This window comes from Zingiber officinale, chromosome 2B (genome assembly GCF_018446385.1).
Source record: "Zingiber officinale cultivar Zhangliang chromosome 2B, Zo_v1.1, whole genome shotgun sequence".
Taxonomy (NCBI): domain Eukaryota; kingdom Viridiplantae; phylum Streptophyta; class Magnoliopsida; order Zingiberales; family Zingiberaceae; genus Zingiber; species Zingiber officinale.
The window spans coordinates 75,155,110-75,173,116 of record NC_055989.1 but is presented as its reverse complement, the minus strand read 5'-3'; the positions used below and the strand labels follow the sequence as shown (position 1 = coordinate 75,173,116).

Here is an 18,007-nt window from a genome sequence, read left to right as displayed (position 1 = left end):
TGGAAGATTTTGATAGATCATGTAACGGTAAAAGGTTTAACTCAAGCCATTATCAATCACTCGATGGGAAAGTCGTACTGAAAGTGTAAAAGCAGTGGTACTTCAAGCTCAACAAATCAGAGAAGCTTTACTTCAAGTTGCAGAAGAAAAAGACACTGACTCTAAAATAAGAAGTGAAGCTAAGTCTTTAGCAACATTTGAACTCGGAAATTTTGAGTTTTTAGTGGGTATGATTATTTGGTATGATATATTGGGTAAAGTTAATATTGTTAGCAAAAGCTTACAATCTGAAAACATGCTTATTGACGTTGCTATGACCAAGATTAAGGGGTTAATTGCTTCTTTTGAAGAGTATAGAGAATCTGGATTTGGACAAGCTATCAATACAGCAAAAGAACTTGCTTCAATAATGGAGATTGATCCTGTTTTTCCTGAAAAAAGACAAATATATAGAAAAAGACATTTTGATGAGGTTACATGTGAGTCTTCGAAACTACCTCAAGAATATGCCTAGGAAGCTTTTAGAATTCATTATTTTTTGTTCATAGTAGATCAAACAATTGGGTCATTGAAGAAAAGGTTTGAGCAATACGAGGAATATGAAAACATTTTTGGATTTCTTTTCACAGCTGAAAAGTTGAGTTCATTGATTGATGAGGACTTGAAAGCTCATTGCAAGAATCTTGAAAGGAAACTACAAAGAAAAAATGGTACAAGACAAGATGTTTCAGATTTGGATGGAGATGACTTATATCAAGAACTGAAAATCATACAACATATTCTGCCAAAGGAAACAAAAACAGCAAGTGAAATACTAATTTTTTTGCAAAGAATGAATTGTTTCCCGAATTCATTCATTGCATACAGGATATTATTAACTATTCCGGTGACTGTCTCATCTGCAGAAAGAAGTTTTTCTAAATTGAAGTTGTTGAAATTTTATTTGAGATCAACCATGACCCAAACAAGATTGAATGCATTAGCTATGATTTCGATTGAGAGTGAGTTTTTAGAAAAACTCAATTATGAAAAATTGATCGATGACTTTGCAGATAAAACTGCAAGAAGATCAGTTTTTCATAGTTAATTGTAATAGTTCTTTTTCATTTCCTAATACCGAGTATTAGCAACATTGAATATAATGTTTTTATTATTATGAATTTTAGTTTATGTGCTCTGTTGAAAAATTATTATATAGTATCCATTTTATTATTTTGCATCTGAATTTAAAGGGTCTATTTTTTTTTTTGCACCGGACCCTTTAAAGTCTAGGACCGGCCTTGCTTGCTACATTCACTTTTTAACTACACGTGACACCTTATTATGTGGACTACCACATCATTATTAATGAGTATTTCATTTAAATATTTATAATAGATTGATCTATATTGTAATAATTTTTATCAAAAATTACTTTATACGGTAACAAATTTAGTTTATAGAACAAGCTAACCCATATTAAAATAATTTTTATTATAATTATCTAATAAATTTAAAGTTTAGCTAATATTAAAATTATTGTAATTATTTAATAATTTAATTAAAATTACTATAAAATTATTTGAGATATTAAGCAAAATATATATATATATATATATATATATATATATATATATATATATATATATATATATATATATATATATATATATATATATATATGGTTACTTTCTAAGGATTATAAAAAAATGATTAAGCAATCTGGTTAACGTCGAGCTTGGGTGATCGGCCCGGTCCCATGGAAGTTTTCTACCGGCCATCAGGGTAAATCGGGAAGCGCTCACAGCGGGCAGTCCAGGAGTCCAACATCCTTTAGTTGCGTACCCCATTTAGAGGAAAAGCGTTCTAAGGATTATATCTCATGTAGAGAGTTTACTTAAATATTTTATTATAGTGTTGATACTCTCATATAAATCTATGGTCTTAGGTGTATTTTTAATTTGAGCTTATAGTTGTAGTAATTTTTTATCTATTATTGTGAGTCTATGATGGAGAGATGTGAGTAAGACTTATATGGTGTTATTTTGTTGGATATGGACTTGGTCGCTTGTTCCTATGACTTCAAGTTTATAATAGTTTGTTTCTAATATTTTAGCAAATTGTTTGGAAAATTCTAAAGCCTCTTCATAGTAATTATTTTCAAAGTACAATTTACTCATTTATATTCAACTTCCTCAAGGGTTTATTGTGAGTTATCTAGTTTATTTGTGAGTAGATATGTGTTGATTATAAGTATCTCTTTAAGTTGTACTAGTGTGTCTCATAGTTCAAAACTATTTATTTTCTTGTTCCTTAAATGTCTTTTAAGAAGGCATCTTGAGATTCTTTTAAAAAAATCTAAGTTTTGTCTGATATTGTTTATCTATTGATTTTATTGTTTTACTTATTTGGTTAGTGTTTCTAGGTGTAATTGTTGTTGTTTTAGCTGCTCTTGAAGATTTAAAAGAAATTTTTTGATGATATTTAATTCTGGACAAGAATTGTCTATCAGAGGATATTTTTGCCTGAGTTGTTGTTCTTTAGGCATAAAAAGTCCTTAAAAATCTTTAGGCTTCGATAATAATATTTTTCTTTGTGCAATTTAGTATTTTTATGATAATTGTGAACAATATTTGTGAATAGTAATTATGAATTGGAAAAAAAATGAACAGTAATTATGAACAGTAATTATGAATAGTAGAGTGGTTCTTATGTTTTCTTTTCAATTTTTTCTTCCTTCTAGTGAGCCTCACTCATAGAGAAAATTAAACTTGCAACCCTGACTTTTTTGTTGGTATGTGAGGAACTGACCCTTTAACCTTAGATAGTCAGCATGAGTTTTACGCAAGAATTCTCATACAGTTACTGTTTACCCTTGGGTACTTAGATAAGAACTGAGTAAGGAAAAGTAACAAAAACAAAAAATATAGGCCACTCTTATTTAAGTTTTCATTGCAACCATAGATATAAAGTTATAAACTGATACATAGACAACTTAAGCATAAAACTTATAGATAATTTTTAAACATAGAGTACATATGACAAACAAGATTGGCAGAAATATTCACAGACTAGACTACTTACATGAATACTTGAAAGGAAACACTCATACATACAAACTGAAAAACTAGAGGTTTGCATGAAACTTGACGCTTGCTTCCAGGGAACAGGACAGTCTGCTGAGCAAGAGTTGGCGAGGGCTTTTATAGAAGAGGGAGAGAGGAGGACGTTCCTTAGGAGAGAAGGAACCTTTTTCTTTTCCGATGAGCGCATAGGGAAAAGCCGAGAGGATGATTCCCTGAGATTTGAGATAAGGAGTAGTTGTAAAGTGGGAGAAGGTCGATTCCACCAAGAGTGGTGGCTAAGAAAGAGTAGTTGTAAAGTGGAGAACGACGATAAGAAGTGGTTGAGAAAGAGTAGCTATAAAGTGGAGAAGGACAAAGAGTAGCTGTAAAGTGGAGAAGGACAATAAGGTGGGTCCCTATGGTTCCATCATGTTGGCGAGGTTTTGCTCATTGATAGAATCTAATGAGGGAATATAATTTGTTTCTTAGGCTTCTTGGAAGTGGACTGGAGATTTTGGGACAACACATTGGGTCTCATGTACTGTTGTAGAAATATTTACATATTGTTCCTAGGTTGTATATTGTTGTGACCTGGCTAAGGATGCTCGATAGGCTCTGGAGGATAGAGCGGAACTTGTCAATCATTTCATGGCCCATCTATTAGTCTTCCTTTGGTAATGTTAGAGTAGAGTTGAATGTTACGTTGTAAAAGAGAATTGAAAGAATCTAGTACCCATGTCTCTGGGCCAGTAGATTTTCTTTGTGTATGTCTCTCCTGCTAGAAGATACTCATTTGGGTCTTCTAGTTTATCCCCATGACCACTTAGCTCCTTGAATCGAAGCTCTCCAATGTTTCAGTTGGTCTGGTAAGGATGAGAAAGCCTCCCAATTAATGTCAAAATCAGAAGTATAGTCATCAAACTTTGGTTGGCGACCATTGAGTTCGTCAATGTTTATTTTAATGAGGTGCCTAGCAGGCTTGATTTTTAAGTCAACCCATTCTGGAAGTGAACTTTCAAAAATACAGATGACAAATGTTTCTTTTTCTTCTAGAGCTATAGAGATAATTTATCCAAGTTTCTTTGGAAAGTCCTGGAGGGAGTCTGAATCATGTACTCATAGTTTGTAGAGCAAACTATAATCCATTAAAAGAAATGGAGTAATTACTCTTCCTTTAATTGTTGGTGGTTCATATGTGTACATGTTTATATGTACTTTATGGAAAGCATATAAGAGGTTGCATTGACATCCATATTTTTCTAAAGTTTCACAAGCTTTTGTTCGTTTGTGGGATTTAAGCTTGGGGCTACTTTCTCCTTCATAAATGATTGTCATCCTCTTTGAAACCTTTTCTTAGTGTAAAATCTTTAAAGCTTTGCATATTTCAGTAAAAGTTTTAAAAGTAGAGTCTTCTGCAAGGTGCCTCACATATATAGAAATTTCATTTGAAATAATGTTGGGTAGGCCCAACAAAACCACTTCCGAATTTCTTTGTATGGAGGTGGTTGCCATAGCGGTTCTTAATTGTCCCAATGTTAAATAATTGGGCCTATGGACCCGAGGTTTTGTATTGTTTGGAGAAAAAATTGTAATAGCCTAAGCATATGTTTTTTTAGGTGCTTCTTGGGCTTTCTTTGGTTGGTCTATTTCCATATGTGCTTTTCCTCCTATCTTTAGCAAGGTACTAATAAAGAAATTAGGCCCAATGACTGATCTGGCTAAATCAAAGACATCTTCCAATGAGTAGAAGCCTCGAAATGAGGGAGTTACACAACCTTAAGGGTACGTTTGGTTCAAGTTATCATGTATAACCTTGGTTATGTGATTACCAAGTAATCATATAACTAAAGTTATGGGGAATAAAATATAACCAAATGTTGTTTGATTCAACATAGGTAATGCAACAAAAATTTATATGTTTGAAGGTTTTAATGAATAACCTAGTTTAATATTTTACTATATTACCCTTAGTTACAAAATCAACCATATATTATTATTATTATTATTATTATTTAAACTCTACATTTTTTTCCCTTTTGATGTTTTTCTTAATTTTTATGTGTATTTTTAATTTTTTTAATTTTTATGTTTTTTTTTAAATTTTTTTATGTTTTTTATTTTTTAATTTTTTCTATATTTTTTAAATTTTTTTAATGTTTTTTTTATTTTTTATGTTTTTTTATTTTTTAATTTTTAATGCTTTTTAAAATTTTTATGCTTTTTCTATTTTTTTTATTTTTTTTATATTTTTTACATTTTTAAAAGTTTTTATGGTTTTTCTATTTTCTATTTTTTTATTTTTTATTATTTTTTCTATTTTTTAAATTTTTAATATTTTTTTTTACATTTTAAAAGTTTTTTATTTTATTTTTTATATTTTTTTCTTTACATTTTTATTTTTATCACATTTTTCTCTTATTCGAAGGTATTTTGGGTAAAAAATTTTTGTTAACCCCGGAATCAAGAAAAACCTTAGTTTTTCGAGTTTTTCCGATTCCGGATTATATGCCCCTTTTGCTGATGTGTCGGACATGGAACATTTCTTAGGAATTCTCGATTATCTAAACCAAACAGGATTTTTGTTGATAACCTTGGATGGATAACCAAGGTTATCAAGGATAACCCCCAACCAAACGCACCATAATAGCTATGGTTACTTCTTCCCACTCATAATATACTCCCGCTTGAGAACCTGAGTAGACTACGTAACAAGATACTTCTTTCAGGCTGGTTTTAATATTGTTGTTTGAAATAATTAGCTACAACATTGATTATGGCTATCTTGTATTTGGTTTCTCCAGGAATTGTGGGAATGTTCCATATGTTATCAAGAAGACATGTCTGTATGTGATCTAATTTTTCTCTTGCTGGAAAATGAAATTGTTCTTCATAACGAGTGAATTGTTGAAGTTCTTGACTTCCAAATCTCATTGTTTTCATTGTAAAAGTGTTAACTTTCTTTTGTTTATCCATGCCTACAAGATGTATGTCAAAGTTTAGTGTAATAATCAAGATAATGTATCTGCTAAGGAATTGTTACTTCCCTTAATGTGTTCCCATAGGATGGTTAGGCGTTTGTTAATAATAGTATTTGTAAATTTTAACCATCTTTTTTACTAAGGCCTTTTCTAAGTCCTTTGTTTGTTGGTTATATTTTACTATATCTTTATAGTGAATTCTGATTGTGATTTCTTGTTTGCTGCAAATAAAAAACTTGAAAGTATCAAGACAATAAATTATAGCTAAAATTTCATAGTCTAAAGAGGTCAACCGACATTTTTCCTTGTATTGGCTTGAAGTATACCTGCATAGTACTTTTGTATTTATAGGATCATATTTATTAAATTTTCTGTAGAGGACGTCTCCCCATCCAATTTCACAACCATCTGTTTCTTTAATTAGATAATCAGAATCAAGTGGTAATGTTAGTTCAGGTAGATTTTACCATGTCTTTTATTTATCTAACCAGTTCCAAATCTTGTTAGTTAAAATATTTTTGTCCTCTTTGTGATGTTTCATTGTACAAAGTGTCGGAGGATCAATGGCTGGCTAGAAGGGAGTTGAATAGCTCATTACCCCAAATCGCCTTCCTACGTATTCATTAGCACAACGGAATACAAGGAATATAAATACGAAAGCTAATCTAAATATAAGATAAGAAAGCAAACCAAACTTGACATGCTCATTTAATGTGATTCAAAGATAAAACTCCTACTCCAAGGCTATCTGTAAGGTGAACGATCTTGATCTATCGGTGGATGACTCCCCACAAACTCCGGCTAGCTCACGTAGCTCCTTATGGGTGGAGGAATCTCACCACAACTCTCACAAGAACACTTGAAATGCTAGGGCATTGGTAGATTACTAATAGGGGTTAACCACCTTTATTTCGTCAACCTTGGCCAAGCACCTCGAGCTCTCTTAAATAGAACTCGGGAGAAAACACTTAGCTATGTTTCCCGCCACCAGTCTACTGGTAACAACACCAATCGACTATCCTCCGTTGAAATACGACTGTTACAACCCAACGACTCGATATTAGTCGACTGGTGCAACGACCAGTCAACTGCTCCACATTGGTTGAGCGAACAACCCCATTCGACTAGTACATTTACCAATCGACTGGTAAACCCTAGAACCTAGGGTTTCCTATCCCGAGTACATTTCTCTCAGTACTCGGACCCTTACGACTCACTTGACTCTTTTTTGCAGCCTTGACCTCTTGTCTTCAAGCCTACTTCCTTTGGCTTTCATCCCTCGGATGTATTCAAGCTTGCGGTTTGTCCCAATGTCATCCTTCACGTGTGCCTCGAAGTGCACTTCCCTTGGCTCTTGTTCTTGCTATCTTGTCCATGTTCGCTCAAAAGCTCCATCTTTCACCAGACCTGAAGTCATCAAACTGAGTCATATGTGTATCCTATAAACCTGCATAACTCAAATACATATATCAAATACAAAGGTAAACCTAACTTAAACCCTTTATCGTAACATCAAAACACATGGTCACACAGACTCTCAAGATTGCATCTAACACAAAGGTCCACCGATTTTTCTTATATCCTTTAAATATTGTTTCTAGCATATTTTAAAAGACCTAGAAAAGATCTAAGAGTTTTAGTATTCTCCATCTTATCAGGAAATTTTTGAATTTTGGAGGTAATATGTGGTTGTAAAGATATTTTCCCTTGTCTAATTTTGGCTCATAGGAATTCAATATGTTTTACAACCAAATATTTCTACAACAGGACATGAGGCCTAAAGTCCTGCCCCAAGATCTCCAGCCCACTTCCAAGAAGCCCAAGGAATAAATTCTACTCCCTCATTGGATTCTATAAACGAGAAAAACCTCGCCAACATGATGGAACCATAGGGACCCACCTTATTGTCCTTCTCCACTTTACAACTACTCTTTGTCCTTCTCCACTTTACAGCTATTCTTTCTCAGCCATTGCTCATCATCCTTCTCCACTTTACAGCTACTCTTTCTCAACCACCACTCTTGGTGGAATCATCCTTCTCCCACTTTACAGCTACTCCTTCTTATCCTCTACTTTCAGGGAATCGTCCTCTCGACTTTTCCCTATACACTAACGAGAAAAGAAATAGGGTTCCTTCTCCCCTAAGGAACATCCTCCTCTCTCCCTCTTCTATAAAAGCCCTCACCATCCCTTGCTTAGCAAATTGCCCCGCTCCCTAGAAGCAAGCGTCGAGTTTCAAGCAAACCTCTAGTTTTTCAGTCTGTAAGTATGAGTATTTCCTTTCAAGTATTCATGTAAGTAGTCTCAGTCTGTGAATATTTCTGCTAGTTTTGTTCATCATATGTACTCTATGTTTAAAAGTTGTATATAAGTGCAATGCTTAAGTTGTCTATGTGTCAGTTTGTATCTATGGTTGCAATGAAAACTTAAATAAGAGTAACCTATATTTTTCGTTTTTGTTACTTTTTCTTTCTCAGTTCTTATCTAAGTACCCAAGGGTAAACAGTAACTGTATAAGAATTCTTGCATAAAATCTGTGCTGACTATCTAAGGTTAAAGGGTCAGTCCCTCACATACCAACAGAAAAGTCGGGGTTGCACGTTCAATTTTCTCTACAGATGAGACTCACTGGAAGGAAGAAAAGACTAAAAAGAAAACATAAGAACCACTATACTATTTACAATCACAGTTCACTTTTTACTATTCATAATTACTGTTCACTTTTTATTGTCCATAATAATTGTTCACTTTTTTACACTTCACAATTACTATTCACAAATATTGTTCATAATTATCATAAAAATACTAAATTGCACATAGAAAAAATATTGGTATCAGAGCCTAAAGATTTTTAAGAACTTTTTATGCCTAAAGAACAACAACTCAGACAAAAATATCCCCTGATAGACAATTCTTGTCTAGAATTAAATATCATCAAAGATTTTTTCTTAAATCTTTAAGAGCAGCTAAGACAACAACAATTACACCTAGAAAAACTAACCGAACAAGTAAAACAACAAAATCAATAGATAAACAATATCAGATAAAAGTTAGATTTTTTTAAAAGAATCTCAAGATGCCTTTCTTAAAAGACATTTAAGGAACAAGGAAACAAGTAGTTTTGAACCACGAGACACATTAGTACAACTTAAAGACATACTTATAACCAACACAGATCTACTCACAAATAAACTAGATAATTTGCAATAAACCCTTGTGGAAGTTAAATATAAATGAGCAAATTGCACTTTGAAAATAATTACTATGAAGAGACTTTAGAATTTTCCAAACAATTTGCTAAAACATCAGAAATAGACTATTATAAATTTGAAGTCATAGGAACAGGTGACCAAGTCCTTATCCAACAAAATAGCACCATATAAGCCTTACTCACATCTCTCCATCATAGACTCACAATAATAGATAACAAACTACAACTAGAAGCTTAAATTAAAAATACACCTTAGACCATAGATTTATATGAGAATATCAACACTATAACAAAATATTTAAGTAAACTCTCTACGGGAGCTATAATCCCTAGAAAGCAATCAGAAAAATATAAATTTGTAACCTTCAATGAGTCGAACAACAACAACAACAACAACAATCAAGCCTTTTCCCACTAGGTGGGGTCGGTTGTATGAATCCTTTTACGCCATTGAGCTCTACCTCCTATTATATCATTATCTATATTTAAATAAATTTTATCTTGTTTTATTGTTGCTAACCAAGTCTTTTTTGGTCTTTCTCTTCCTCGTTGATATGTATGTTTATCATAATTTCACATCGCCTAACTGGAGTATTTATTGGTCATCTAAGTACATGTCCATACCATCTTAAACGTGTCTCTCGGAGTTTTTCCTCAATAGATGTAACTCTGACTTTCTCTCTAATACTCTCATTTCTTATTTTATCCATCCTCATCTCTGCAACTCTTATCTTCTGCTCATGTGCTCGAGTCATAGCCCAACATTCAGCTCCATATAACATAGCAGGTCTAACTGCGGTTTTATAGAACTTACCTTTAAGTTTAAGATGTTAGAATGTATACTAAAAGCCTAGCTTTTGTAAACATTTATTTTGAAATAAAGAATCACATTAGACAAAAATGTCTACATTTATATGCTAAGTGTAGTTGTTCAATTAATTTATATTGTAGATAACATAGTGTGTGGTGTCACACACAGAAGATCATGTTATCAGTTCTTTATAAATTATAAACAGTAGCTCACGACTAAGATGGATAGGAATAAACCATTGGAATAGTCTTAGTGTAATTTGGTATTAGTTTATCTTAACTATAAAATTACACTAGTACACTCTGAGTGTATTGAGCAGAACCATTTTGTTGGTTGGTCATAGGAAGATCATATAGGTTCCACTGTACAAAAATTTTGTACAAGTGTCGAACCTTTCCTAACAACCGATTGTGTTCTTTAGAAATTAAATTCGGAATTGCAAACAGAACTTAACATTATTGATTCCAAATTTAACTTATCTGTTCTTAATGGTTTAGATTTGGATCGCAAGCGGAACTTAACACTATTGATCCAAATCCACCTATGTTATAAATTCTATTAAATATTAATTTTGAAAATTGGCTCCCAGGTCAAACATGGTGGGACACATGACCTTCTTGGGTATGAGAGCATCCACCACTGCCTCGACAAAGCCTCTTAACGAAATTTAATATTTAATTTCCTAAAATAACATTAGGTTTAACCAAAAAGAACAATCGAATCACAAATTTAAAAAACAAAAAAAAAATACAAACTCAAATCACAAATTTGAAACTCTAGAATCATATGCCTCTTGTGTTTGGAATTCACACAAAGAAAACTAGCATGATGCGAAAAATAATTACTAGTTATACCTTTCTTTGTATGTAACGACCTCTTGATTTTCTACCGTATTCCTCTTCTTATCTCGGACGTTGTGTGGGCAACGATCTACTGAGATGAGAACCACCCAAGCCCTTCTTTCTTCTTCACCAAGTTTCGGCCACCAAAGCTCCTCCAAGGATGTAGAGGTTCGACCACCACCACCAAGCTCTAAGGGATGCTAGAAACAAAACCTCTTTTCTCTCCTTCTTCTCCTAGCTTGAACCAGCCACCAAGGACTCCTCTTGTGTTGATGTCGCCGGCCATAAAGGAGGAAAAGAAGAGGAGAAGAGCTAGAAACAATGGCCGGCCACCACTAAGGAAGAGAGGAAGGAAAAATAGAATAGAATTGTTAGCCATGAAGGCACCCCTACCCCCTCTTTTATAATCCTTGGTCTTGGCAAATAAGGAAAAATTAAATAAAACCTTCCTTATTATCTTTGCCATGAAAAGGAAAATTTAATTGATTAAAATCAATTACCTTTTCTTAAATATCATGGCCGACCACCTAAAGAGCTCCAAATTAGGTAAGTTTTAAACACAAAATTAAAACTTCCTTATTTGTTTTCGGAAATTTTAAAATTAAAATTTCTCTAATAATTTTTCCCTTCATTGTTGGTTATAAAAGGAAATTTTATAAATTAAAATCTTTCTTTTAAACATGTGGATGATTTTTAAAAAGGAAAGTTATCTTTAAAATTTAAAACTCCTTTCAATCTACAAATAAGGAAATATATCAAATCTTTTCGTAATCTTTTGTAGAAACTTGTAAAAGGAAATATTTAATTTTAAAACTCTCTTTTTAAATCATGAACATGATTACAAAAAAGGAAAGTTTTATCAAAATTAAAATCTTCCTTTCAATTTACAAATAAGGAAAGATATCAAATCTTTTCTCAATCTTTTGTAGAAAGCTATAAAAGAAAAGATTTAAATTTTAAACTCTCTTTTAAAACCATGGAATCCACATAAGAAAAATTTAAAAATAAAAATCCTTTTAATTTTCTTAGGGTCGGCCACACCATGCTTGGGCTCCAAGCATTAGTCGACCACTTACTTGGCTCATCCTATTGGTCTTGGCTGGCCCCTAGCTTGGGCTCCAAGCTAGTTTGGCCGGCCCCATTAGGATGGGTATAAAGGTGGGTATAGATGAGTATAATACTTTATAAATAAGAGGCTACGATAGGGACTGAGAGGAGAAATTGATTTTGGTCTCCCGATGAAATTAAGCTTCCCGTGTTCGCCCCAAACACCCAACTTAATTTCATCAATAATAATTCATTCTACTAAAGAATTATTACTGAATTACCGCATCAATCCCAAATTACATTTTGGGCTTCTTCTTATCATGAGTGTGTTAATCTCCCTGTGTTTAAGATATCGAATGTCCACTAATTAAATGAGTTACTGATAACTCACTTTAATTAATATCTTAGTCCAAGAGTAGTACCACTCAACTTTATTGTCGTGTCGGACTAAGTCCACCTGTAGGGTTTAACATGACAATCTTTATGAGCTCCTTTTGGGGACATTATCAACCTAGATTTCTAGGACACAATTTCCTTCTATAATCAACAACACACACTATAAGTAATATCATTTTCGAACTTATCGGGCCTATTGATTTATCGAGCTAAATCTTACCTTTGATAAGTCAAAGAAATAAATACTAAATATATGTGTTTGTTATTATATTAGGATTAAGAGCACACACTTCCATAATAACTAAGGTCTTATTCTTTTATTAAGTCAGTATAAAATAACTTACCTTAAATGGTCCTGCTCAATACACTTAGAGTGTACTAGTGTAATTTATTAGTCAAGATAAACTTATACTTAATTACACTACGACTATTCCAATGGTTAGTTCCTTTCCATCTTAGTCGCGAGCTACTGTTTATAATTTATAAAGAACCGATAACATGATCTTCTGTGTGTGACACCACACACCATGTTATCTACAATATAAATTAATTGAACAGCTACACTTAGCATAAATGTAGATATTTTTGACCAATGTGATTTTTTATTTCAAAATAAATGTTTACAAAAGCTAGACTTTTAGTATACACTCCAACACTATTAATGTAGGGCCCTTAGCGGCCAGCTAGAGAGGGGTGAATAACCATGTAAAAATAAAACGTAAACCCTTCTCGAGTTTTACAGCTTAATTAACTAACCCTTCGTATTTTAGACATATCCACGGAAGGTTAGTACATCGTTAAATATTTAATATGATTTATTTTCATAATTTTTAAATTATCAATAGTTTAAACATAAATTATAAATTAAAAAATTAAATTAAATTAAATTTGTAAATGTATTTTTCTTATGTTATTAGTGTGTGTATATATACACACGTCGCGACCATTCTATGAAATGATATTGAAATTGGAACGGTAAAGTCCGTGATGGTTATCGTCATCGTTCCGACGAATCATATTCAAGATAATTTGAGACAAATATTTTTTTTACCATCTTATTTGAATGTCTTATATAATTATATTTTTAACCGTCTTTATTATGTGTCTTATTATTGAATTTGAGACAAAATCTTAAATATTGTCTTAAATTTAATGTCTCAATGTAAAATTTTGAGACGTCTATTATTACTGTCTTAATTACTTAGTATTTGAGACGAATTTTGGCACTGTTTTAAAATTTTTGTCTCAAAAGCCTAGTTTTCTAGTAGTGTTCCCTCCTTCTCTTGGACGTCGTGTGGGCTGCGATCTTCCAAGATGAAATACACTCAAGCTTCTTCCAAGGCTTCTAAGATCCAGCCACCAACTAACCTCCAAGGGATGCTAGACAAGAGAGCTTCCTTTTCTTCTTCTTCTCCTTCAAGCAACCGGCCACCAAGAGACTCCCACAATTGATGTCGCCAGCCTCCAAGGAAGAAAACAAAAGGAGAAGAGAAAAGGAATAGGGCTTACCACGAAGGATTGGAAGAGAGGAATAGAAGATGTGTTGTGAGGTGAGGCACCCCCTCCTTCTCTTTTATAATCCTTAGTCTTAGCAAAAAAGGAAAGTTTTAAACATAATTAAAACTTTCTTATATTCCTTGCCAATGACTAAAGGGGAAAGTTTTAAAACAAAAAATTAAAACTTCCTCTTATACTTGTCATGGCCGACCACCTCCTTGTATTCCAAATAAGGAAAGTTTTAAACACAAAAATTAAAACTTCCTTATTTATTTCCGGTAAGAAATTTTAATAGAAAAATTTCTCTTTTAAATCCCTTGTTGGTTATAAAAGTAAAATTTTATAAATTAAAATCTCTCTTTTAAAACATGTGGATGGTTACAAAAAAGAAAAGTTTTATCAAAAATTAAAATCTTTCTTTCAACTACAAATAAGGAAAGATATCAAACCTTTCTCTTAATCCTTTATAGAAAGCTATAAAAGGAAAGATTTAAAATTTAAAAACTCTCTTTTAAAACCATGACTTCCATAAAAGGAAAGATTTTAAAAATTAAAACACCCTTTTAATTTAATGTCGTCGGCCACCTTGCTTGGGCTCCAAGCTTGGCCGGCCATTAATCTTGACTCCATCCTTTGGCTTGGCCGACCTAGCTTGGGCTCCAAGCTTGGCTTGGCCGACCATAAAGAGATGGGTAAGAAGCTTGGCTCTAAGTGGATATAAGGCTTTATAAATAAGAGACTGTAACAGGGGCTGAGTGGAAAAATTGGTTTTGGTCTCCCGATAAGCTTGAGCTTCCCGTGTTCGCCCCGAACACCCAACTCAAGTTCATTAATAATATCTCATTCCACTAAAGAGTTATTATTGCACTACTGCACCAATACCATATTACAATATGAGCTTCTTCTTATCATGAGTGTGTTAGTCTCCCTGTGTTTAAAATGTCGGATGTCCACTAATTAATTGAGTTACTGACAACTCATTTTAATTAATATCTCAGACCAAGAGTAGTACCACTCAACCTTATCGTCATGTCGGACTAAGTCCACCTGCAGGGTTTAACATGGAAATCCTTATGAGCTCCTCTTGGGGACATTATCAACCTGGATTACTAGGACACAGTTTCCTTCTATAATCAACAACACACACTATAAGTAATATCATTTCCCAACTTATCAGACTTATTGATTTATATTGCTAAATCTCACCATCTGTTAAGTCAAAAAAATAAATACTAAATATATGTGTTTGTTATTATATTAGGATTAAGAGCACACACTTCCATAATAACTAAGGCCTTGTTCTTTTATTAAGTCAGTATAAAAAGAACTTATCTTAAATAGTCCTGCTCAATACACTCATAGTGTACTAGTGTAATTTTATAGTCAAGATAAACTAATACCAAATTACACTACAACCACTCCAATGGTTTGTCTCATTCCATCTTGGTTGTAAGCAACTATTTATAATTTATAAGGAACTGATAACATGATCTTCTGTGTGACACCATACACCATGTTATCTTCAATATAAATTAAATGAAATACTACACTTAGCATATAAATGTAGACATTTGACCAATGTGATTCTTATTTCAAACTAAGTGTTTGTATAAAAAAGCTAGACTTTTAGTATACATTCTAACAAGAAACGCATGGAGGTATTCTTTAAAATAAACTTTGAATTGCTTTTAATTATTAAATATGGTTTTGTAACTCCCAAAGACCCACAAGGAAAAATAAAAGGGGGGGGGAGGTAAATTGTCTGTCAAATATAACAGAAACCTTTCCCGATCTCTCAACTCAGATTAGTAGTAATCACACAATTATAACAGATTAATTGAACAACTACAAAATAAAAAAGGTAGAAGAACTTAGTTTGTTACAATCTAGGTGGTTGTTAATCCAAGGTAAATAAAAAAAGCACTAAAAATCTCCTTCGTTGAAGGTGGAGATGCCTCTTACACTCGTTGAATGCTCAAAAAAGAACTAGGAAATGAATATTAGAGTTGTTGTCTATTTACTAGGTCTAAGGGTATTTTTAGATCCCCTGGAAAACTCTATTCGCAGCTTGAAGGTGCCTCCAAGATGGTCCAAGGCATCTTCCATCGGATAAGTTTTATCCACAGTGGATAAAACTCTATCCGCTGCAAACAGGTATCAGAAGGCACCTTCATACTGGCACCTTCATACTGTTCATCAAAGGCGCCTTTCAGCTATAGAAAACACCTTCCACAGCGCAACTTAGTTAAACCTTATTCTCTTTGCGTAGGTGATTCTCCGATTAACTGGAGTTAAGCTCACCCGAACCTAACTCTGACCTTCTTCTCGAGCAGCCTTCCTCCCCGAATTCTCGTCCCTCAGACCACCGTGTGTGTCCTTCTCGTCTGCCAATGTACTCTTCCGTAGCATCTCGTCCTTCGGATGCACCGATCCCGTCGACTTCCTTCCTGTGCCATCATTCTCTCTAGTTGCATCTTCCGCTCAACTTCTTGTGTTCCTAAGCTCCTGCACACTTAGACACAATGATCAAACATAACAGGACTTAATTTAACTTAGTTGACCACATAAAAACTACCACGGGGTACTTACAAAAATAATAGTCAAATTTAACGACTATCAACCCTCCACTTCTCAGAATGAAAAAGAAGAAGAGGAAGAAAACTTTAATTTAATGAACATTGAATGTAACGACCCGCCTCCTACTGAATAGGCTGCGAGGCCGATCGTTACGTAATGTTGTGCTAAATTTCTATTGCGAAAAATCTGGATTGATTAAAATTTTACTAAACTGATTACTGTAAAATCTGAACTTAATATTCTAGGTGTACCTAGGAGTTGTACACATGCTAGGGAGGATAATCTATGCCTCTCGGGTGTCCTGCTAGCTGTAATCAGGCATTTCAATCGATCCATGAGTCGATTGGGCTGTTGGATCGATCCAGTGATCGATCCAACTTGATACTGGCACCGAGAAAAGCCCTGGATCGGTCGGCTGACCGATCCACAAGCTGTCTTATTTCTGTACGCGGCTGGATCGGTCTACCGACCGATCCAGGAGTGCACTGATCGGTCGGTAGACCGATCCAGTGACTCACTGATCGGTCGGTAGCTTTGCACTTCTCTGTTCGCCTCTGGATCGGTCGGCTGACCGATCCATAAACTCTCTGTTCGTGACTGGATCGGTCAGCTGACCGATCCAGTGGCACAACTCAACTCTGATCGATCCGTGGATCGATCGGAGTTTCTGATTTCGCACTGAAACTCTGATTTCAGCACTTGTTCGTGCCAAAATCTCACATTTCACTTATACAATCCATAGAATATATTCTAATGACATATAGCTAGCATTCTAAACTGGATATAAAGCATGGTTTACTAGTTCGTAGCATTTAACAATTAAAAGTGCGTGAAAATAGAAATACTAAAGGTTCATTGGTTTAAGCTTGCTAGATCCCCTAAGGATCTTTTATTCTAGTTCCTGCCACACACACCATCTTTGCACTGAACTCCAGCTTCCTCTGCTAGTCCATTTTCCCTTTACCTTTATCTGCAGTATAAGGAAAGTAGAATCTGTAAGCTTAAAGCTTAGTAAGAAACCAACTACCTCACTAAAACATGCAACGATGCAAACATGCTTTTAAAGAATGCTATTTGAAAACATGTACTGGCATGACATACTATGGTTGCAAGCATAAACTGAAATAACTGAACATGTAAGCTGAAGCATGGCATAGCAGGCTAATCACATAGAACAATAATAGAGAACTAAGCTAACTGAAGCTAACCTAAAGCTGAAATCAAACTCAACTAACATAACTGATTTTATGAGTTTTGAAAACTAATAGCTTAGTAGATCAAAATAATAATCATGTCTTTGTTGGGCAGTGTACTTCTTGTCTTGCATCTCTAACTAAACCGGGTTTGCAAGTCCGAATTTAGTAGGGTTTATTAGGTTATCTGAACCTAGGGACGTGAGAGTCCAACCCAATGGATATCTAATCCGATGCAGTGCCAACTGAAAAGTAAACTAATATAGCTAAAGTTCTAAATTCTTTTCTAGGTTATCCGGACCTAGAGCTAGGTTGTCGAAACCAGATTGTGGGAGCCCACCCATTGGACCGTAGTCCCATATAAGCTAGAATAAACTGATTTACTGATTTAGATGCTTCTAATGCATTCAA

General features: G+C 33.8%; 1 protein-coding gene across 1 annotated transcript in view; it reads left to right on the top strand.

Moving 5' to 3' along the window:
- Positions 1-18,007, top strand: part of LOC122048358 — a 53,034-nt gene that overhangs the window by 1,916 nt on the left and 33,111 nt on the right. Inside the window, exons 3-4 of the mRNA XM_042609932.1 lie at positions 47-479; positions 630-806. Coding sequence (XP_042465866.1) covers positions 47-479; positions 630-806 — 610 coding nt within the window. The remainder of the gene's footprint in view (positions 1-46; positions 480-629; positions 807-18,007) is intronic.